This window comes from Bos indicus x Bos taurus, chromosome 2 (assembly GCF_003369695.1).
Source record: "Bos indicus x Bos taurus breed Angus x Brahman F1 hybrid chromosome 2, Bos_hybrid_MaternalHap_v2.0, whole genome shotgun sequence".
Classification (NCBI taxonomy): domain Eukaryota; kingdom Metazoa; phylum Chordata; class Mammalia; order Artiodactyla; family Bovidae; genus Bos; species Bos indicus x Bos taurus.
Window position 1 is genome coordinate 6,210,960 of NC_040077.1, and position 24,156 is coordinate 6,235,115.

General features: G+C 38.5%; 1 protein-coding gene across 3 annotated transcripts in view; it reads right to left on the bottom strand.

The window, feature by feature from the left end:
* Positions 1-5,963: 5,963 nt before the first annotated feature.
* PMS1 (PMS1 homolog 1, mismatch repair system component) overlaps positions 5,964-24,156 on the bottom strand; it is a 131,029-nt gene continuing 112,836 nt past the window's right edge. For 2 of the 3 annotated variants that reach the window (XM_027555512.1, XM_027555530.1), the window contains exons 10-13: positions 15,675-16,160; positions 12,020-12,150; positions 6,947-7,107; positions 5,981-6,318 (exon numbers count right to left, since the gene is read on the bottom strand). In XM_027555512.1, the coding sequence (XP_027411313.1) occupies positions 6,154-6,318; positions 6,947-7,107; positions 12,020-12,150; positions 15,675-16,160 (943 nt within the window). In that variant the 3' untranslated portion in view covers positions 5,981-6,153. Of the gene's footprint in view, positions 6,319-6,946; positions 7,108-12,019; positions 12,151-15,674; positions 16,161-24,156 lie in introns of all 3 variants that reach the window. The other variant, XM_027555522.1, reaches the window with a different exon arrangement.

Sequence of the window (24,156 nt, forward strand, 5' to 3'; positions counted from 1 at the left end):
TCTGAGTTGCCTGAGTGGCCACAACTTTTCTAGTACTTTACTAGTTTTACTTCAAATGTTGATATTACCATAAACAAAAAAAGAAGAGTTTAAATACTGAGAGGAAAAAATCACATATTTTACTGCAAAACCGAATAAAAGGTGACTCAAGATATCAATTACTTCTCTTCATGGACATGAATAATTAAGAGTGACCTGTTAATTTATTCTCCATTTTTTGGGTGATATCACCTTTAACATTTTTAATCATCAAAATCTTCATTGTTTCTTGTAATACTAACAACACAGTACTGAGCTCTCTCCACTTCTGCCTTAAAATTGTTTTCTCTGCTTGCTTATATTTTTAATCACACTTTTTACCCTTAAGCCACTGTAAATTAATGTAAAATTCCTTTTACTAGTTTTAAAAGTTCTGTTTCAGTGGTTATCAACTTTGAGCCACATTACGAGAGCCACAGCCATATCCTATATCAAAGTTCTAACAATCTCACGTCCATTTCTTTTAGCCCATACTTTTTCATCTCTGCAATGAAGATGCTGAACTTGACTCTGAAGTACACAGTTATTTCTAACACACTAATTTTCCCCCTTATTTATCATGAATATTCATTAGCAGGACAAGGGATTTCAGTTAGTTTTCAGTTAATATGGCCAGTATTACAATTGACCATATTTAACTGCTTCTGAAGAGGTCCATTTTTTCCGTAAAATCTTTTAAACTAATCAGTGGAGGAGTGGGGAGTAGATTTCTTCCACCCTACTGAAATTGGACTCAGAATCACTTTAACTCTCCCATTTCTCCTTTTGTTATATATTTGTCTCTATGTTTATTCAGTGACATTACTGTCACAGTCAGTGCTGAACACATTACAGACAAAAGACACTCCTTGCCTTCCAGATGAGAAATATTATTGCAGTGTAGTATCATTGTTACGGGGTTATGTAGCATGTACTACCCAGGTGGTGCAGTAGTAAAGAATCCACCTGCCAGTGCAGGAGACTTAAGAGATGGGTGTTCGATTCCTGGGTCAGGAAGATTCTCTGGAGTAGGAAATGGCATCCCACTCCAATATTCTTGCCTGGAGAATCTCATGGACAGAGAAGCCTGGTGGGCTACAGTCCATGGGCTCCCAAGGAGTCAGACATGACTGAGAACACACACAGCATATACTATGGAAGTGTAGAGGGGCACCTACTCCCTTGGAGAAACCTGTGGAAGAAACTAGCAAGCAGTTAAGGAATTATCCAGGAGGAGAAAAATAAATGTATTTCAAGCAGGAGGAATAGTATGTGCCAATGTATTGCTTAGTGCAAGAAATCCTACATTGCTGGTTCTTGAGAAATGGAGATTGGATAAGAATGATAGGCCATACCTTCATCCTAAAGGATCTCCTAGGCCTCTAAGACGGAGAAGGCAATGGCACCCTATTCCAGTACTCTTGCCTGGAAAATCCCATGGATGGAGGAGCCTGGTGGGCTACAGTCCATGGGGTCGCTAAGAGTCGGACACTACTGAGCTACTTCACTTTCACTTTTCACTCTCATGAATTGGAGAAGGAAATGGCAACCCACTCGAGTGTTCTTGCCTGGAGAATCCCAGGGACAGGGAAGCCTGGTGGGCTGCCGTCTATGGGGTCGATAAGAGTTGGACACAACTGACGCAACCTAGCAGCAGCAGGCTTCTAAGGATTTGGTAGATTTTATCCCAAGGATGTGGTAAGCTAATAAAGGTTTTAAGCAGGGAGGCACACATTAAGATTCAGAGAATACTTTAGCCAAGTTAAAAGCTGGCTGCTTGAGAATTCAGACAGTGCATTTGATCCAGACAAATGAGATATAGGCTCTGCAGTAACAAATAGAGACCAAGTTCACTTGACAGTTATTGAGGCCTTCATTGCCTTGTGAGGATCTTTGGTTTAGATTCTCTGGGATGAGACCATAATAGAATTAGAGAGAGGTCTCATATTTGGCTAGTTTGTGGTGATAACAGATTACTGGAAGAATGGAGAGTCATTTATCTTTCTTGTCTACACAAGCAGTATGATTACAGCTAATATTTCTGTATCCCTAATTCAAAGTGATCTCCGTTCATTTCCAAGGCAAACCATTCAGTATCACGGTAATCCAAGTCTGTGTCCCGATCAGTAATGCTGAAGAAGCTGAAGTTGAATGGTTCTATGAAAACCTACAAGACCTACTAGAACTAACACCCAAAAAAGATGTCCTTTTCATTATAGGGGACTGGAATGCAAAAGTAGGAAGTCAGAAACACTGGGTATAACAGGCAAATTTGTCCTTGGAATACAGAATGAAGCAGGGCAAAGGCTAACAGAGTTTTGCGAAGAGAACACACTGGTGATAGCAAACACCCTCTTCCAACAACACAAGAGAAGGCTCTATACATGGACACCACCAGATGGTCAACACCGAAATCAGATTGATTATATTCTTTGCAGCCAAAGATGGAGAAGCTCTATACAGTCTGCAAAAACAAGAGTGGGAGCTGACTGTGGCTCAGATCATGAAGTGCTTATTGCCAAATTCAGACTTAAATTGAAGAAAGTAGGCAAAACCACTAGACCATTCAGGTGTGACCTAAATCAAATCCCTTACGATTATACAGTGGAAGTCAGAAATAAATTCAAGGGATTAGATCTGATAGACTGCCTGATTAACTATGGACGAAGGTTTGTGACATTGTACAGGAGACAAGGATAAAGACCATCCCCAAGAAAAAGAAATGCAAAAAAGCAAAATGGCTGTCTGAGGAGGCCTTACAAATAGCTGTGAAGAGAAGCAAAAAGGAAAGATATACCCATTTGAATGCAGAGTTCCAAAGAATAGCAGGAAGATATGAAAGCCTTCCTCAGTGATCAATGCAAAGAAATAGAGGAAAACAAGAGAATGCGAAAGACTAGAGATCTCTTCAAGAAAATCAGAGATATCAAGGGAACATCTCATGCAAAGATGGGCTCAATAAAGAGCAGAAATGGTATGGACCTAACAGAAGCAGAAGATATTAACAAGAGGTGGCAAGAATACTGAAGAACTGTACAAAAAGATGTTCACGACCCAGATAATCACGATGGTGTGATCACTCACCTAGAGCCAGACATCCTGGAATGCAAAGTCAAGTGGGCCTTAGGAAGCATCACTACAAACAAAGCTAGTGGAGGTGATGGAATTCCAGTTGAGCTGTTTCAAATCCTGAAAGATGATGCTGTGGAAGTGCTGCACTCAATATGCCAGCAAACCTGGAAAACTCAGCAGTGGCCCCAGGACTGGAAAGGGTCAGTTTTCATTCCAATCCCAAAGAAAGGCAATGCCAAAGAATGCTCAAACTACCACACAATTGCACTCATCTCACACACTAGTAATGCTCAAAATTCTCTAAGCCAGGCTTCAACAGTACGTGAACCGTGAACTTCCAGATGTTCAAGCTGGATTTAGAAAAGGCAGAGGAACCAGAGATCAAATTGCCAACGTCCACTGGATCAAAAAAGCAAGAGAGCTCCAGAAAAACATCTATTTCTGCTTTATTGACTATGCCAAAGCCTTTGACTGTGTGGATCACAACAAACTGTGGAAAATTCTGAAAGAGATGGGAATACCAGATCACCTGACCTGCCTCTTGAGAAATGTGGATGCAGGTCAGGAAGCAAGTTAGAACTGGACATGGAACAACAGACTGGTTCCAAATAGGAAAAGGAGTACATCAAGGCTGTATATTGTCACCCTGCTTATTTAATTCATATGCAGAGTACATCATGAGAAACTCTGGGCTGGAGGAAGCACAAGCTGGAATCAAGACTGCAGTGAGAAATATCAATAACCTCAGAGATGCAGATGACACCAGCCTTAGGGCAGAAAGTAAAGAACTAAAAAGCCTCTTGATGAAAGTGAGAGTGAGAAAGTTGGCTTAAAGCTCAACATTCAGAAAACTAAGATCATGGCATCTGGTCCCATCATTTCATGGGAAATAGATGGGGAAACAGTGGAAACAGTGGCTGACTTTATTTTTCTGGGCTCCAAAATCAGTGCAGATGGTGATTGCAGAAATGAAATTAAAAGACGCTTACTCCTTGAAAGGAAAGTTATGACCAACCTAGACAGCGTATTAAAAAGCAGAGACATTACTTTGTCAACAAAGGTCCATCTAGTCAAGGCTATGTTTCTTCCAGTAGTCACGTATGGATGTGAGAGTTGGACTGTAAAGAAAGCTGAGTGCCAAAGAATTGATGCTTTTGAACTGAGGTGCTGGAAAAGACTCTTGAGAGTCCCTTGAACTGCAAGGAGATCCAACCAGTCTATCCTAAAGGAAATCAGTCCTGAATATTCATTTGAAGGACTGATGTTGAAGCTGAAACTCCAATACTTTGGCCACCTGATGTGAAGAGCTGACTCTCCTGAAAAGACCCTGATGCTGGGAAAAATTAAAGGCACGAAAAGAAGGGGACGACAAAGGATGAGATGGTTGGATGGCATCACCGACTCAATGGACAGGAGTTTGATTAAACTCTGGGAGCTGGTGATGGACAGGGAGGCCTGGCGTGCTGCAGTCCATGGTGTACAAAGAGTTGGACCTGACTGAGGGACTGAACTGAACTGTGGGATCTGGTTTTCAAAGAACACATGCGTTATAAAAACTCAAATCTAAATTTTGTTAAAAATCTGTTTCTTACCATGTTCTGACAAATTTTGATCCCACAGCCCAACAATTTCCATATAAGAAACAGCAACTTCTCATCTTACTCTTAACTGGAAAATCCCGTCTGTTACCCCCAAATAGAGGCAAATAACAGGATTTTGGAAGTTATGTTTTATCTTCTTTTCTCTAAATTGTATTTCCTTAGTTTTTCCCCACCCTGTTACTTTGCCTCTTTTCCTTTACACAGGATGGATAACTTCTGTCAGATATGCCAGGTGAATGTTTTATTTTTCCCTGAATAGCATGGAACCCAGTGTAATAGTTCAGGCTGCCATAGCAAAGTACTATAGACTGGGCTTAAAAAGCACACAGGCATTTTCTCATAGTTCTAGAGGCTAGAAGTCTAAGGTCAAGGTACTGACATGACTGGTTTCTGGTAAGAACTCTACTCCTGGATTAGAAAGGGCCACTTTTCCTCTCTGTCCAGCAGCTGGAATAGGAATTGAGATGTTGGTGAAAGGGTAACAGAGAATAAGCAAACTCTGTGGTATCTCTTCTTAAAAGGGCACTAATCCCACCAGGAGTGCCCCAGCCCCACTCTCACTAAACCTAACTGCCTCTTTAAAAGGTTCATCTGCAAATGCCATCTCACTGGGGGTCAGGGCTTCAACTGGAAAATTTGGAGGATACAATTTAGTCCATGTTGTTGATGTTCAGTCATCCCGTCACGACTCTTTGGACGGCAGCACACCAGGCCTCCCTGTCCCTCACCATCTCCCGAAGTTTGCCCAAGTCCATGTCCACTGCATCGGTGACAGCATCCAGGCATCTCATCCTCTGATGCGCTCTTCTCCTTCTGCCCTCAATCCTTCCCAGCATCAGGGATTTTTCCAATGAGTCAGCCCTTTGAATCAGATGACCAAAGTAATCATCTGATGAGAACAGTTGACTCATTGGACTGAGTAAATTAACCACCCAAGAACAGTTAAGTATTTTTCAATTTAGAGTTTATAACCAATAGTAATTGTGCTATTATTATTAATAGCAGTACTCTTACCTGGAAAATCCCATGGATGTAGGAGCCTGGTAGGCTGCAGTCCATGGGGTCGCTAAGAGTCAGATACGACTGAGCGACTTCACTTTCATGCATTGGAGAAGGAAATGGCAACCCACTCCAGTGTTCTTGCCTGGAGAATCCCAGGGACGGGGGAGCCTGGTGGGCTGCCGTCTATGGGGTTGCACAGAGTCAGACACGACTGAAGTGACTTAGCAGCAACTTAGCAGTTATTATGAAGGTTGGTTCTTGAGAATAAAATGAATTAATAGTCTATATTAGTTTATTAATTTTTTATAATTTTGAAAAAATTTTCAATATACAAACAGGCCAGTGATTCCTTATTTACAAAACAACCATTTAACTCATGATAGTACACAGATAGTTTAAACCTGATTCATTATTTTATGACCATATTGACTTCAACAGTAACAAATTTTCTGAAACATAATTATGTAGCTTCTGGAAGATGGGTTAAATGATGAAAAAATGGGCGACCATGAACACACCGTGTAATTTCATTTCTAAACTGGTGCTTCATTCTGTAGATAATATCTTGCATGTCCTCTTTTGATAAGTACATGGGTAATTGTCTAGACAGACGTACTGCTTCTCCCTGTGGAGAGAAAGCCATACATTTTACTGTGATATACCTGAAGCAGAAAACAGGTTTTTACTGGCAAATAGGAAGACAGAAAATTGATTATATTCTTTAATTATTCACTCACTCAACAAATATTTACTAAACAACAATTATGTGCTAGTCACTGTTGTAGGTTCTACAAATACAGCAGGGAATAAGAAAAGCAACATCCTTGCTCTTCTGAAACTGACATTCTAGTGCAGAGAAGCAGAAAGATAAAAAGATAACCTAGACAACCTAGAGGGGTGGAATGGGGTGGGAAATGGGAGGGAGGCTCATGAGGGAGGGAGTATATGTATACCTATGACTCATTCATGTTGATGTATGGCAGAAACCAATACAACATTGTAAAGCAATTATTCTCCAATTAAAAATAAATAAATTCTTTAAAAGACAAAATTTCAGCAAGTAACTGTACAAAATTAAACTGAGTACTGTGATAAAGAGAGTATGGTTAGGGAAAGTTTCCTCCAGGTGACACTGAAGCAGCTTTTCCTCTTGTGAACAGATAACAAATCTAGAATTTCAAAATCACTTACTATTTTATTAAGAGTTAAGTACCTTAAAATCTAGCCAATCTACATTAGCTAATAATACATACCTCTAAATAACTTATCACTTTGCGAGGTCTACATTCGTAAACTTCCTTTGCATTTTTGTTTAATATAGCATTAAGGATTTCTTTTAAATCCATTACTCCGTAGAATGGAAGGCAATTGGCCATTCCTTCTATTTCCAAGGAGTTTTCAGAAATGGAAACTCCTAAAAGAAAAAAAAAAAAAAAAAAACACACATATAGTTAAATTTTGTTTTAACGGTATTCCAGAAAATATCTAAGAAAAACAAAATCACTGTTAAAATATTTGGTGAACATTCATTAGAATCTAATATTGTCGGAAAAAGTTTTGTTCCCTAGTTGAAGAACAAATAATAACTTCCCACAGGATTGCACATTCACATTAAGTCATAAGTGCTCAAAGAAACCATATGTACTTTATATCATTTAATCTCAGATATTATTGTTCTGTTCCCTACATTTGTTTAGAACATTTCTTACTCTGGAGAGAAAATGGAGTCCCATGATATTTATTAAAATAAAACTGGTTTAAATGTTTTAACAACTGTTGCTATTCAGATTCTATCCTACTGGTTTAATATCTAAAAGCCTGAATTATTCTGAAGATTAGTTCTTACAAGTTATTATAAAAATATAGTAAGTTATTTTTTGCCAGCTTTATTTAGATATGTTTGACATATAACACTGTGTAAATTTAAGGTGCACAAAGTGTTGGTAAATATACAGATAAGCTATAAAATGATTACCACTATAGTAACATTAATATATTAGCAGTTTGAGGAAATGAAATACTAATGTTTAGTTTTTAGAATAATGTTTAAATCCGACATATTATTTGAACTTCCCAAGCATCAAATTTAGCTTTAGAACACATTTTATGATTTTTTAGAAAATAGCAAAGATTTGGGTTTTTTGGCTCTATCTGTGCAACAGTATTCTTAATATTGCAGACCACAAAATGTTACCTATAAGTAAAGAAAAAGAGATAGTCCAATGTTGGATAAGCCATCAAAGGGAAAATTTTAAAAGAGGAGTGATGTAGCTTGAAGAGTTTCAGGTCCTGAGATGAACCCATTCCTAACCTGCCATTTACAGACTAGTTCCTTGACCTGAATGGCAGATACACTGGTGGTATAATAAACAGAGCAGGCATCCTAATGTTCCTCCCAGGAAATAACTGGAGAACAATATAAGAAGATACATAATCAAGTGTTCAGGGATAAAAATAGAGTTCAGTAAAGGGAGACAAAATGAGAGTCTGAGCAACCAACCGAACTTAAATGGGACTTGAAACAGGGATTAGATAGGCAAAGAGGAAGTAGCAGAATATTCCAGTAAACATCTTTTTATACATATATATATACAGATAGTAAAATTTATCAGTCAAGAGACTTTTCATTATTGCTAGTTCTATATTATTTGCAGTATGAATAGACTGAAACATTTAATACTGACTACATGAATGCAGGAACATTTTGTGGATATGGGTAAAAATCGCTGTGTGTGCTTAGCCGCTCAGTTGTGTCTGACTTTTTGCAACCCCATGGACTGTAGCACACCAGGCTCTTCTGTCCATGGGGATTCTCCAGGCAAGAATACTGGAGTGGGTTGCCATGCCCTCCTCCAGGGGATCTTCCCAACCTCAGGACTGAACCCAGGTCTCCTGCATTGCCCATGGATTCTTTACCATCTTGAGTCACCAGAGAAGCCTGGGTAAAAAGTATATGGGAACAAATGAGGAAATTGAACAATATGTTAATCTCTGTTTGCAGAATATAGATAAGGAAAACTTAAGAGACATTTAAAATAATGTTCAAGAAGTTTTCATAAATTCTGTGAAATGCTTCCCCATCTTCTGAAAATACTTTAATAAGTGATCTGACAAGCTTGCAGTTCCCCAAATGGGTAATTCTTACTGATACAGAACAAAAGCTATTCTCATTAACAATCATATTTCTTTAAGGTCACATTAAGAATCCTTTTCCTTAAAGCCAAATGTATTATTCCTCTCTTTCAAGTACTATTATCCAAAGATGTTTTCTGGCAACTGGCGAACTGCTGATCAAAAGTTAGTCCAATACAGTAAAACTCACTAAAAGACAAGAAATAGTCTTTTTTAAAAAATGACAAAGAATAATGAAGGAAAAAACAGCTAAAAAAAATGAAGAAAGGAAACATGAATATTTTTACCTTGATCTGTTACAGAGAAGAGAAACATGCTGATGATAATCTGAGTAAATTCCACTCAAAACAAGTCAGCTTGCAGATGACTAGCTTATTCATTTTTATATCTTGGTGCCATGCAAAGTACCCTGCATTTATAGGACTTTTAAAAACACTATCTACAAGTTAAATGCGTCCATGAAACAGAAACTTATTGGGTAACTCAAAAACAAACATGCTCCTGAAACAGACAGGCTAATTATCCTAACTTAAACAAAAATTGTTGTGATAACATCTTTCATGAAAAAAAAAAAAAGTACTTGCCACCAATACCACAAAGTTATTTAGGAAAATAGACTAAGAAAAAAATATCTGCTACACACATACATGAACTCCTTGATTCATCAGATCAGATCAGATCAGATGAGTCGCTCAGTCGTGTCCGACTCTTTGCAACCCCATGAATCGCAGTACGCCAGGCCTCCCTGTCCATCACCAACTCCCGGAGTTCACTGAGACTCATGTCCATCGAGTCAGTGATGCCATCCAGCCATCTCATCCTCTGTCGTCCCCTTCTCCTCCTGCCCCCAATGCCTCTCAGCATCAGAGTCCTTTCCAATGAGTCAACTCTTCGCATGAGGTGGCCAAAGTACTGGAGTTTCCACTTCAGCATCATTCCTTCCAAAGAAATCTTCAAATAAATTTTTAAATGCCAGAAGCCCTGAGGAAAAAAGATTTCTAAGAGGACCTAAAAAATGAGTGTAAGTGTTAGTTGCTCAGTCGTGCCCGACTCTTTGTGACCCCATGGACTGCAGCCCACCAGGCTCCATCTGTCCATGAGATTTTCCAGGCAAGGATACTGGAGTGGGTTGCCATTTCCTTCTTTAGGGGATCTTCCCAACCCAGGGATTGAACCCCGGTCTCCTGCACTGCAGACAGATTCTTTACCGACTGAGGTACAAGGGAGGAGGTGCTGGAGAATGGGAAGAGAAAATTTAAACACATACCATTGGCACGTACTATGCTAACTGACCTTCATGAAGTAAATATATCAATTTTAATAGGAACTAAACATAAGAGCTAGGTTTTAAAGGCAGATTGCTTGGGTTCATATCCTGGTTGTATCATTAACTCTCTATACTTAAGCAAACTAAATTTCTCCTGCCTTGATTTTTCTAACTGTAAAAAATGTGCATAGTAACTGAACCATAGGCCTTTAGAAAGATCAAATTAATTAATACATGTACTGTCATGCCTATAATTATTATTAGCTGCTATTGATGCAGAAACATTGAGGCCAACTGACTTCCCCTGCAACATGTATTTAAATGGCAGATTTGGGACTTGAACTAACTCTTTACTCCAAATCTAAATATCCAGGATTGAGGTAGGGGGTAGTAAGTTCTGAGTAGGTTTTCTTAAAACTGCTAGTCAATAAAATTAAAGTATGGAACACCAAAGCATTTTCTGTATATATCCTATTTCATGGTTTTGTATATCATTTTTACTTATTTTCTCTTCATGTCTCAGTAAATCATTCCTTTAAAATTTTTCTACATTGTTTTATTTTTCTACACTTTGCCCGTGGCAAGTTTAGGGGCGAGTGGGCCAGGGGACAGTGGAATCACTCATCCTGGAACCTTTGTGCCTCTTGATACCAGACAGAAGGCAAAGTAACAGGACAAGACTGGCCTGCATTTGCAGATGGGTTCCTGGGTCGGGAAGATCCCCTGGAGAAGGAAATGGCAATCCACTCCAGCACTCTTGCCTGAAAAATCCCATGGACGGAGGAGCCTGATAGGCTACAGTCCATAGGGTCGCAAAGAGTGAACACGACTGAGCGACTTCACTTTCACTTCACTTTCTTTCCTTACCACTAGCGCCGCCTGGGAAGCAGGGGTAGACAGGGCAGAGGCAGTTAAGTATGGAAACTATGAAAGAACAGAGAAGGGGCCAGCCAGGAAAACTGAAGTCTCCTAGCCAGATGAATTTTCCTTTTTCTCCTCACCTGGTGAATCTCCATAGTAAACAAACAGTATTATAACAGGCTTTATAGCAAAGCCTGGACCATAAAGAAAGCTGAGCGCCAAAGAACTGATGCTTTTGAAATGTGGTGTTGGAGAAGACTCTTGAGAGTCTCTTGGGCTGCAAGGAGATCAAACCAGTCAATTCTAAAGGAAATCAGTCCTGAATATTCACTGGAAGGACTGATGCTGAAGCTGAAGCTCCAGTACTTCGGCCACCTGATGTGAAGAACTGACTCATTGAAAAAGACCCTGATTCTGGGAAAGATTGAAGGCAGGAGGAGAAGGGGACGACAGAGGATGAGATGGTTGGATGGCATCACCGACTCGATGGACAACAGGTTGAGTGAACTCCGGGAGTTGCTGATGGACAGGGAAGCCTGGCGTGCTGCAGTCCATGGGGTTGCAAAGAGTCAGAGACAACTCGGCAACTGAACTGATAGCAAAGCCATGGAAGCAAATCATTCACTCTCCAAACAGTAAGACTGTTGATGTTAGACACCTCCTTGGGAAAACAAGTAAATCATTTTAGAAAAGAAAAAGAGACGTCCAATTTTGTTAGCTGATTCCAATATTCTACATGTTTATTTGTGCTTCATCAGCTAAGGAGTATTTAATAATTTAGTTAGATGCAGCAGGCAGTATGCATGTTGTTACAAAGGATGGCAAAAATTCTAGTTGTTAGTTATGGAAATGCTAAACACAAAGCAATGGACTGCAAGAGATGCCAAACTTGCTTGTTTCAGGCAGAAGTGACCTTTTGGAAATACAGTGTTTTTATACAGCTGACATCATACTTGTGGTGAGACAAAAACATACCATCCTATCTATAAATTATGAAACCCAAAAGTAACTTTTGGAACAAGATTTATTTTTCTGACTCGGGAAATATTAAACCATAGTATCATACCTGGTATCAATTTTATCTTGAAACCATTTGCTGTAAGACGAGGATCGGACAGGTAAATTGATCCGCTGTACCTTTGGTCATCTGCTGTCATTTTATGTAAAATCTCTAAATAATGGGATCCATTAAAAAGACTGAAAAAGAAATTATGGCCCTTTAACTTCTTAAATATTTAAAGTAAAATAAGAGAATTTATGGAAAAAAGTTAATCTGAAGGCCCTTTAAAAATGTTATTATCAGTAACCAAAATACAACGGTGTAAGGAGCCCTGTGAGAAACTCTACTGCTTTTACATTTGCTTAATACTTCATAGACCTACCACATACAGTGTACAGAAAGGAATAGACAAAAGCCAGTTTCTATCTTCTACAACTTTACAAACTAAATGTGAAATTTAAAAAGTGCTTTCGATATACTACAAATGAAAACTTTATTTATAAATAATGCCATGACACAATACACTGTCAAGTTATTGATGCAGTCCACCTTGCGTAATATTCTGTCATTAGTCAAGGCTTCTTCAATAAGAAGATAAGCATGTAACCTTTTCTCCCAGGAACGTAAAAATTTAATAATTCAGGACTCCGGAGAGATTTCTTCTGTATACTATAGGCATGATATGTTTGCCAAAGGTGGCCTATGACATGGTTCCGAGTGGTAAAAGCATTAAACAAAATTTTGAGGTGGTGAAAGATTATCTAGGGCAGAAATTAACCTTTCATGTTGGTTTTAGGCCTGCTCAGGGTGCTTCATAACATGTTATTCACAGTAATGTGTCTCTTGACACCCACCATATGGTAGGTGTGTAAGGCACTATTCTACAGTCTATCCGGCGCAGGATGATAAGCTGCCTCTTGTTCATTAAAATCCTGAACTCCTCGAGAAAGTAAATGGATAATGTCTTTGCTTATCATCTCTGAAAGGTTGAGGAGAGCGGATACCACAGAGAGGAGAACTTTGGTTATATAGCAGAGGTGCTCTGTCTGGTGCAACCCAATATTCAGAAGATCAATCTGAGAGCCAGCAGTGGTGGCAGTGGTGGTGATGATGATACAGTGTAGAAAGCAGTGGTGCAGGATCCAGAGTTACTGTCAAGATTGGAATCGTACATACACCACTTACATACTGACTGTATGAACCTTGGTAAGTTACTTGATGTTTCTGTACTTGTTTCCTTATTAAAATGTGGATACCTCTCATTAGGTTGTTGTGAAGGGAGGATCATGAAAGCAAAAACCTTAGTGAAGTTCCTATCATACAGTAAGAGTGCAATAAATATTAGCCACTTTTGTTATTATTATTGAGCTCTTACTTTGTATTTTATAGATCTCTATTCTGTTGAGAGATAAACTATACAACCTGCATTAGAAATCTGATGCAAAAGCAGTCCAACACTTACCAACACTTAATTATCCTATTTATGACTCAGTTTTTAAAAACTTATGATGGGGATGGCACATTTCAGAAGAAAGGGGAAAAGAATTTTGAATGAAGCTTTGCTGCTATTCAAATATCATGTATACCTGTGGCGGATTCATTTTGATATTTGACAAAACTAATACAATTATGTAAAGTTTAAAAATAAAAAAAAATAAAAAAACAAATATGAAAGATTATTCTCAGGCTGTATGGACCCAAATAATAATTTTAATGTAATTTTTAATCTATGTCATATATTTTAATAATTTTAATGTATTATAATAGAGTATCATAAAGAAAAATATTTTTAAAAACCTGTAATTCATACAAGCACAAAAAGATTTTTGATATAAATGAAAATTTACAAACATCATTTAGAATAACAATCGAGTATAAAATTTGAAATACACTCTAGCTCTTTTAAAGGGAAGAGAGAGAAAAGTACTGTCAAATTTTGTAACTGTTTAAACCTAAGGGTGTATTAATTCTTTTAAATTCTTCCTTTCACAATTTCCTAAGCCAGTTTAAAGAGAATACTGTGAAGGTAATTGGATTTTAGTTACTGTTATTACTACTGCAGTATTCTCTTTAAACTGGCTCAGGAAATTGTCAAAGGAAGAATTTTAAAAAATTAATACACCCTTAGGTTTAATTAAAAGTTAAAAAATTTGACAGTACTTTTCTCTCCTGTTAAAAACTGCTGGAGTGTATTTGAAATTTTATACTCAAAGACAGCTTTATCAGATGTTTTTCTGTTTCTAGCCCTGTTTTTCTTTCTGGAGGAAGTGTCTGTAACACAAGGGTTTGAATACATTTTTAAAATGAGTTTTGATTTATTTCTGTATGTTCTGATACAGATTTTTGTCCTACAAAACAAACTCACATCTTTTAAATTTTAGGTTACCTCCTTTATCATAACTTCTACCTATGCAAGGCTAAAAAAATAAATATTAAGTATAAAAATGTGAAATGTTAGTATTTTAGTTAATAGATATTTAAGAGAAAACAATTTGCTCATGTAGGATATGAACAGCAAATACTCCATTTTATAATCTATATTAGTGCAGGCAATAATCATCTGTGGATAAAACCATTATGGAAAAGTTAACCGGGAACTTTAAGGTGGAATGTCAGTTTGTCAGTAGCTCATTTCAGTTCAGTCGCTCAGTCGTTTCTGACTCTGCAACCCCACGGACTGCAGCACACCAGGCTTCCCTGAACCTAGTGATGAGTGCCTTTTGATGTGATGAAATATGAAGCACACAGTATCACCTATTAAGCAGTCTTACCAGAAAGTATAATCTAAATCTATTCAATCCTCCTGAACTAATATCCATTTAAAAATGGGAGAGGGAAAAACAAGTTAAACATCACCACAAGGAAACAAGACAGACAAATAGAGACAATGGGATATTCTAACAAATAAGTGACTAAGTATCCACAATAAGTTAATGGTATGATATTAGAAAACATTTAAAATACATAACAAAATGTAGTGGCTGGACCTGGGTTAGATGTAAATTAAACTTGATAATCCAAAATATACAAAAATACATTCTGACACAATGAGAGACAATCCCAATGAATTAGTATTGTGTAGAGAGAACACAATTCTTGCCTGGAGAATCCCAGGGATGGGGGAGCCTGGTGGGCTGCCCTCTACGGGGTCGCACAGAGTCGGACACGACTGAAGCGACTTAGCAGGAGCAGCAGCAGCAGGGTATGAAAAAAGGCATTGTAGCTACGTAAGAAAATGGCCACTTTAGTGATACACTGAAAACTCTTTTAGGTGGGAATCATTCTAAATCCTTTACCAAAAGGAAAAACATACACGTGCATATATAAATATCAAGGACAGAGAGAGGAAATGTGGGAAAACCTTGATAACTACTGATAAAGGCAAGCATTGTATAATTCTATGTTGGTATATGTTTGAAATGTTAAAACAAAGACTACACAAGAAGCGCCATGGCAATCCAATGTCAGAATTACCCTGGGGAAGTTACTAATGTACAGGTGGTGGGGGACTGAGCTTACTATTTATTAAGTGCAGAAGTAAACTATCTAGAATATTCTAAAATTATTTAAAAGCAATTAATTCTACTAAATATTAGAAATCAAATTATACAATTTCTTTAAATAAATACCACTTTTCCATACTAGGAAATTCAACTTTTCACCTTCAATTTCAATTAGTAAATGTTGTTAAGGGTAAAAAAAAAATATTACTTCACCATACCTCTCTGTTAATATAATTGGTTTTTCCAGTGGCTCTGCAGGAAGTTTGTGATTCTCAAGAAGTCTTTTAAATAGCAGAGCTTCTTCCACTCTATATGAATTTAACAACATTATTTCTGTTTTGGATGTAATCAGCCATGCGTCAGGAAACTTGAGATTGTGGATCAAGCAAAATTCGTCCTTTTCTTCTAAGTCAAATTTCTTCTGTGTATCAAAATTCTTTTTTAAGTTTTCCATAGAGAAGGGGATCTGAACTATTTTAATGTTTTGGTTCTTTTTTTTTTCGATTTGGGCCTGAAAGAGCTCATCAAGTTTTGGCTGATTAGATGGTGAGGTTTTCAACTTGTGCTTCTGTGCCAAATTCCACACACTGGTGGGTTTCATCCTTTTTTTTCCATCTTTTAATGATACTTGTGACTCCTGTTCGATGGCTCTCTTTATTTGCTTATTGTATCTTTCCAAGTCTTTAGCAGCTTTCTCTTCATATCTATGAATAAATATAAAGATGATCTAATAAAGTCATGAGAAATATATTAACCATCTTAAGTAAATGTTATAAAAAATAAAGAGGTGGCATTCCAGGCACAGTAATGCAAAGGGGCTCATATTGCACTAACCCACCCATATATAACCATGATAAGCTGAGAACAAAATAACGAAATCGACTAATACAGGCACTGAAGAGTACTGAAAAGCAAGAGGATTTGGAATGGATTCAACCCTTGAAGAGATCCACATTTATACCACTTTTAACCAGATGCAGTCCCCAGCATTATGGGAGAATAGCAAGACCTCAGTCAGAAAGCTGAACTCACAATAGACTGAGTCATCAGAGCATAGAACCCCCTGCTTCGAAAACAACTGGAAATTGAGGAAGAAAATCTCAGAAAATCCTACGTGTGAGAATCTAGAGGAAAGTAAACACTAGACTCTAAATGAACTAAACAGAGATTTCAATAGCTGCCTGCTGCAAAAGAAAGAAGAGTTTGGAGCTTAAGTTTCACATAATTAGATGACTCGGAGAACAGTTTGTGCTTTCAATTAAAATTGGAGAAGGGCTACTTCTTAGGGAAAAAACACACAACTATATTATAGAACTCAGGAAGTTGCCCTAAGACTAATAGCAAAATTTAAAGTCTTTGCCTAAAGGAAGTATAAAACAAAGCCTCCGCAAGCTCCAGGGGACCTGTCAGTAACTTAACTGTGTGGTAGAACAAAACCCAATACTTTTCAGAAGATAATAGAACCCAGGGTTTCTGCAACATAGCATCAAAAATGTCCATTACACAAGCAAAAGATAACACTCAAGCAATAAAACAGGACAATGTGAGTTATGGGAAAGAGAAAAAATGACCAGTAGAAACCATTTTCAAGATGACATAGATGTTTGAATTTCAAACAAATTTTTAATAGGTTTTTGACAGACGAGTCACGGTAGAGTTATGACAAAACATGGCTCACTGGAGAAGAGAATGGCAAACCACTTCAGTATTCTTGCCTCGAGAACCCCACGAACAGTATGAAAATGCAAAAAGATGTAACACCGGATGATGAGCCCTCCAGGTTGGTAGGTGTCTAATATGCTACTTCAGAAGAGGGAAGAAATAGTTCCAGAAAGAATAAAGAGGCTGGACCAAAGCAGAAACGATGCTCCACTGTAGATTTGTCTGTTGGTGAAAGTAAACTCTGATGCTGTAAAGGTTGAATAGGTATTTGGAATGTTAGGTCAATGAATCAGGGTAAATTGCACGTGGTCAACTAGGGCTTCCCTGGTAGCTCAGCTGGTAAAGAATCTGCCTGCAATGTGGGAGACCTGGGTTCGATCCCTGGTTGGGAAGATCCCCTGCATTAAGGGAAAGGCTAGCCACTCCAGTATTCTGGCCTGGAGAATTTCACTGACCATATAGTCCACGGGATCATAAAGAGTCACACATTACTGAGAGACTTTCACAAGCAGGAGATAGCAAGAGTAAACATCGACATTTTAGGAATCAAGACTGCCAGAAGAAATATCAACAACCTCAGATATGCAGATGACACCACTCATACGGCAAAATGTGAAGAGGAACTATCAAGCCTCTTGATGAGGATGACAGAGGAGAGTGAAAAAGCTTAAAAAGTCAATGTTCAAAAAAAACGAAGATCATGGCATCCTGTCCCATCACTTCATGGCAAACGTATGGCAAAAAAGTGGAAACAGTGGCCGATTTTATTCTCTTGGGCTCCAAAATCACTGCAGACAGTGACTGCAGCTATGAAATCCAAAGACACATGTCCCTTGGAAGAAAAGCTATGACAAACCTACTCAGTGTATTAAAAAGAAGTGACATCACATTGCTGACAAAGGTCTACATAGTCAAAGCCATGGCTAGACTCAGGTAGATTATGATAAATTAAGGATGTATAATATACTCCCCAAAGCAAAAAATCTGGCAAAGCCAATAAAGAAATTTAAAATTAAATATGAAATTATATTCATGTAACCCTAAAGAGTCTGTGTCTCTCCCAAAACAAGGAGGAACAGAGAAACAAAACTGAGAAGGAACAGGAAAACTGGTAGACCAAAACAAAACTGTATCAATTACTACATTACACAGACTATTGTATTTGAATGTCATAGACCATCAGACAGAATTTGAAAAGCAAAATTCAGAGATGCAAAGGTGTGGCCAACAAAGTAGAGTAGGAAGATCCTGAGCTTATCTCCTCCCATACATGGGTGCTAAGTCACTTTAGTCACGTCTGATTGTTTGTCACCCTATGGACTGTAGCCCACCAGGCTCCTCTGTCCATGGGATTCTCCAGGCAAGATATACTGGAGTGGGTTGCCATGCCCTCCTCCAGAAGATCACCTGCCATAGGCACAACAAAATTACAAGTATAGTCCATGGGGTTGCAAAGAGTCAGACACAACTGAGTGACAAATACACACACACACACACACACACAGAAACACACAGTAATTATCAATTAGAATGAACTAAAGACCACCAGAGATTTTCTACAACTAAAGACAGAAACCTGTATGCAGGTCAGGAAGCAACAGTTAGAACTGGACATGGAACAACAGACTGGTTCCAAATGGGAAAAGGAGTACGTCAAGGCTATATATTGTCACCCTGCTTATTTAACTTCTATGCAGAGTATATCATGAGAAACGCTGGGCTGGAAGAAGCACAAGCTGGAATCAAGACTGCCGGGAGAAATCTCAATAACCTCATATATGCAGATGACCCACCTTTATGGTAGAAAGTGAAGAGGAACTAAAAAGCCTCTTGATGAAAGTTAAAGTGGAGAGTGAAAAAGTTGGCTTAAAGCTCCACATTCAGAAAACGAAGATCATGGCATCTGGTCCCATCACTTCATGGGAAATAGATGGGGAAACAGTGGAAACAGTGTCAGACTTATTTTTTGGGGCTCCAAAATCACTGCAGATGGTGACTGCAGTCATGAAATTAAAAGGCGCTTACACCTTGGAAGGAAAGTTATGACCAACCTAGGTAGCATATTAAAAAGCAGAGATATTACTTTGCCAACAAAGGTCCATCTAGTCAAGGCTATGGTTTTTCCAGTGGTCATGTATGGATGTGAGAGTTGGACTGTGAAGAAAGCTGAGCACCGAAGAGTTGATGCTTTTGAACTGCGGTGCTAGAGAAGACTCTTGAGAGTCCCTTGGACTGCAAGGAGATCCAACCAGTCCATCCTAAAGGAGACCAGTCCTGGGTGTTCACTGGAAGGACAGAAGGACTGATGCTGAAGCTGAAACTCCAATACTTTGGCCACCTCATGCAAAGAGTTGACATTGGAAAAGACCCTGATGCTGGGAGGGATTGGGGGCAGGAGAAGGGGACGACAGAGGATGAGATGGCTGGATGGCATCACTGACTCGATGCTCATGAGTTTGGCTGAACTCCGGGAGTTGGTGATGGACAGGGAGGCCTGGTGTCCTGTGATTCATGGGGTCGCAAAGCGTCGGACATGACTGAGCAACTGAAATGAACTGAACTGAACCAACTATCTTGACTTAATTGTCACTTTAGCACACTACATCTAACTATAGAATTCAGATTCATTTTAGATGTCCATTCTTCAAGATATGCTGCTGGGCTTGATTCTCAATAAATTTCAGAAGACTTAAATCTAACAGCATTTTACCTGTCCATGGTAAAATTAATTAGAAATTAGTGGGCTTCCCAGGTGGCACAGTGGTAACAAATCTGCCTGCCAATGTAGGAGACAAAAAAGACGCGGGTTCAACTCCTGGGTGGGAAGATCCCCTTAGGTAGGAAATGGCAACTCACTCCAGTACTCTTGCCTGGAAAATCCCACAGATGGACGAGCCTGACAGGCTACCGTCCAAGAGGTCACAGAGAGTAAGACATGACTAAGCACTCAGCACACGCAGCACAGCAATACGATATTTAGAAAAACTCGAAGTATTTGGAAACTAAACAACACAACTTAATTCATAATATCCAGAATCTGGAAAGAAAACAATTTTCATCAGTGGAGACTGAGAAAACAAATTGTGGTACACTTACACAACTAAGTACTATTTATGGATTAAAAAGAATAAAGTATATGGATACATTCAACAAACCTGAATGAAAACCTCAAAAACATTTTCTTGGGGGAAGCTGGACACAAAGGAGTACGTATCATTATGATTTTATATATAAGAAGTTCAAGTACTGGCAAAACCAAACTAATGTGACGGAAATAAAAAGAGTGGCTCCAAGTGGTGACTGGCTTGTAGGTGACATTAAAGAACCTTCTGGGCTGAAGGAGATGTTCTGTATTTTGTTTGTGGTGGTGGTTTCAGCAGTGTGCACACGTGAAAACACAATGAACTATCTACATACAGTTCAGATCTATGCACTTCACAGCAGCTAAATTTTACCCAGTTTTAAAAACCATTTAAGGTACAGGAAACTAAAAAGGAAAAAAAAAAAGAAAGAATTAAATAGAACAGTAAGGAGTCAATTTCAGATCTGAAGAATTCCTTAAATATGTGGTGTAACATCAACATAGAAGAAATGATGCTCTGAGGACAACAAAACTTACATACATTTAGTAATTATATTGTTGTTTAGTCACTAAGTCATGTCCTACTCTTGCAACCCCACGGACTAGCCCGCCAGGCTCCTCTGAACACAGGATTTCTCAGGCAACAGTGGAGTGGGTTGCCATTTCCTTCTCCTGGGGCTCTTCCCGGCCCAGGAATCAAAGCCACTTCTCCAGCATTGTGCAGGACGGTTCTTTACCAATGAGCCACTATGGAAGCCCTAGTAATTATATACTAATAAGATCAGGGTCAGTCTAATAGTAACGCTCAAAATAAACATTCTATGATTAAATTTATAAATTTATAATTTAGTTTTATAGCTAAATGTTAATTTCTTCAGTTACTATTTCTCATTTTAGAATTAGCAATAAAAAAATAAGTTCAAATAAACTGAACACAAAGGTCAATTTGGACCTTTTAAAATTATACTGTTAAAAACTAAAAAGCCTCTTGATGAAGGTGAAAGAGGAGAGTGAAAAAGTTGGCTTAAAACTCAACATTCAGAAAACAAAGATCATGGCATCTGGTCCCATCGCTTTATGGCAAATAGATGGGGAAACAGTGTCAGACTTTATTTTTTTGGGCTCCAAAATCATGGCAGATGGTGACTGCAGCCATGAAGTTAAAAGACGCTTACTCCTTGGAAGAAAAGTTATGACCAACCTAGATAGCATATTGAAAAGCAGAGACATTACTTTGCCAACAAAGGTCCGCCTAGTCAAGGCTATGGTTTCTCCAGTGGTCATGTATGGATGTGAGAGTTGGACTGTGAAGAAAGCTGAGTGCCGAAGAATTGATGCTTTTGAACTGTGGTGTTGGAGAACTCTTGAGAGTCCCTTGGACTGCAAGGAGATCCAACCAGTCCATTCTGAAGGAGATCAGCCCTGGGACTTCTTTGGAAGGAATGATGCTAAAGCTGAAACTCCAGTACTTTGGCCACCTCACGCGAAGAGTTGACTCACTGGAAAAGACTCTGACGCTGGGAGGGATTGGGGCAGGAGGAGAAGGGGATCACAGAGGATGAGATGGCTGGATGGCATGACTGACTTGATGGATGTGAGTCTGAGTGAGCTCCGGGAGTTGGTGATGGACAGGGAGGCCTGGCATGCTGCAATTCATGGGGTGGCAAAAAGTCAGACACGACTTAGCGACTGAACTGAACTGACTGAAATGAAAAAGTTAAAAGGTCTTTTGTATTTTGATTAATAATAACAGGGATAAAATTAACTTCTAGCGCCAAAAACAGTCTTGTATAGTGGTTATGCTGCTGCTGCTGCTAAGTTGCTTCAGTCGTGTCCGACTCTGTGCGACCCCATAGACGGCAGCCCACCAGGCTCCGCGTCCCTGGGATTCTCCAGGCAACAACACTGGAGTGGGCTGCCATTGTCTTCTCCGGTTATATCATCCCTTTTCTACTGGTCTCACTCTCAAGAGCTTACAATTCTCCATACTTAGGCTGAGTTTGGGCAATAGTGTTTTTAGAGAGCTCCACGGGTGATTCTAATACAAATCTAGAACTAAAAACTACTATCTGTATTCAGCAAATTGTACTGGCTAAGAGCAGAGACCTTAGAGACAGACTGCCTGGCCTGTCTTTGCATTTAGCAGCTCTACACAATGAATTAACTTTCCTGTATTTCAGTAGGCTCATCTGTAATATCTAGATAATATACATCTTAAATACTTTATAACTTTGATGTGAGGAATAAAATGAGTTAAAATGTTTTAGGTAATTAGAATAGTTCCTGGAACCTAGTGAAATGAAGTGAAGTGAATTCACTCATTCATGTCTGACTCTCTGCGACCCCATGGACTGTAGCCTACAGGCTCCTCCATCCATGGGATTTTCCAGGCAGGAGTAGTGGAGTGGGGTGCCATTTCCTTCTCCAGGGGATCTTCCCAACCCAGGGACAGAACCCAGGTCTCCCGCATTGCAGGCAGAGGCTTTTTCGTCTGAACCACCAGGGAAGCCTATCATTTACTGGAACCTAGTAGATGATAGTAAATATATGGTATCATTATTTTCTATCAAGAAACACCTATCTTATAATGAATGGGGCACATAGTTGATTAAAGATTGGTAATTATTTAACCAACCTTGCTAAAAAGATTTTAAAATGAATTTTTAAATGCAGACTAGAGAATGTAATTCTGAGCTTTATAAACTCTTAAAAAACTGGTTGAGTTATATTATAGGTAATATACATACATTTTAAAGGAGAAATTTGAATAGGTATGTATTAGAAAATAAAAATACTACTATTGGGAGAATGGTATTAAATGTAGAAAGTGAGACTAAAACACAAGAGACATGCACATTGTGTAGCTTGTACTCAGTACGTATTTGTTGAATAAATAAATACTAGCTGAATAAGAATGTAAAAAAAAGACTCTATTTCACTGTAAACTAGGTAAAGGAAAAATGCTTCTTGTAGTTGCTGCCTAGGCAGGCCATGCTCATAATTAACGTTATTTTCTTCCATCTCCACTTAGAATCTCAAAGTCTAAGTTATAATGCATAAAGTTTTCAATACAGTTTGCCTTCAATTAGTACTATAAATAAGTATTTTTAGCTTTGGGACAAATTCAAAATTTTCTCCCACAATGGAGTGAGTTCAAGATGAAGGTTACCATTTGTAAATAACTATAATGTGCAACTTTTCACACATGATACTAATCTTTTGATTTATTCAAGAAGTCAATTTAATTAGTTCCTTGGGAAATATAAAAGTTATGTCCAAAGGAATATTAAGTAAATATTAAGTAAAAAAAGATGTTATCTTTGACTTTATGTCATTAAGGGATTTAGTAACTTAAATGAAAAATACTAATTCTGATTTATCACTAACCAACTCAAGTGACTCTATCTCAAGATTACATGTAATACAAAGTTTATTTACCATTTTCAGTATTATCCCAATTACAGTATTATTCTTAGTTATTCTAAGTAGAAATATATTCATGGCTACTACAAACAAAAGTTCAAGTCAACTGACTGAGATACTAGTAGGAGGACAAAGTGTTTTCTAATCCACAAGAGGAAAAGAGATGAAAGCAAGGTGGGGTGGGGTGGGGGAGAGGAATCCAGAAGGGAAAAAATTGTAGGAACCTTCTACTGTAAATTTTAAATGTAGGAACCTTCTACTGTATCCTAAGCTGTTGGTAGAAAACCCTGATCCTAGGTCTTATTTAAAACTCTTCGAACCTTCGATGATCTGACTGGATCCCATGATCTGTTTTTGGTAACTGTTCCCTTCTCCAGGGGATCTTCCCAACCCAGGGATTGAACCCAAGTCTCCTGCACTGCAGATGCAGTAAAAAACTGGCTGAGCCACCAGGGAAGCCCATCTTTACTACACTCCCCCATAATACACTCCTGTCATAAAGGGCATCTTTCCATTCCTCAGTAACACTGTCT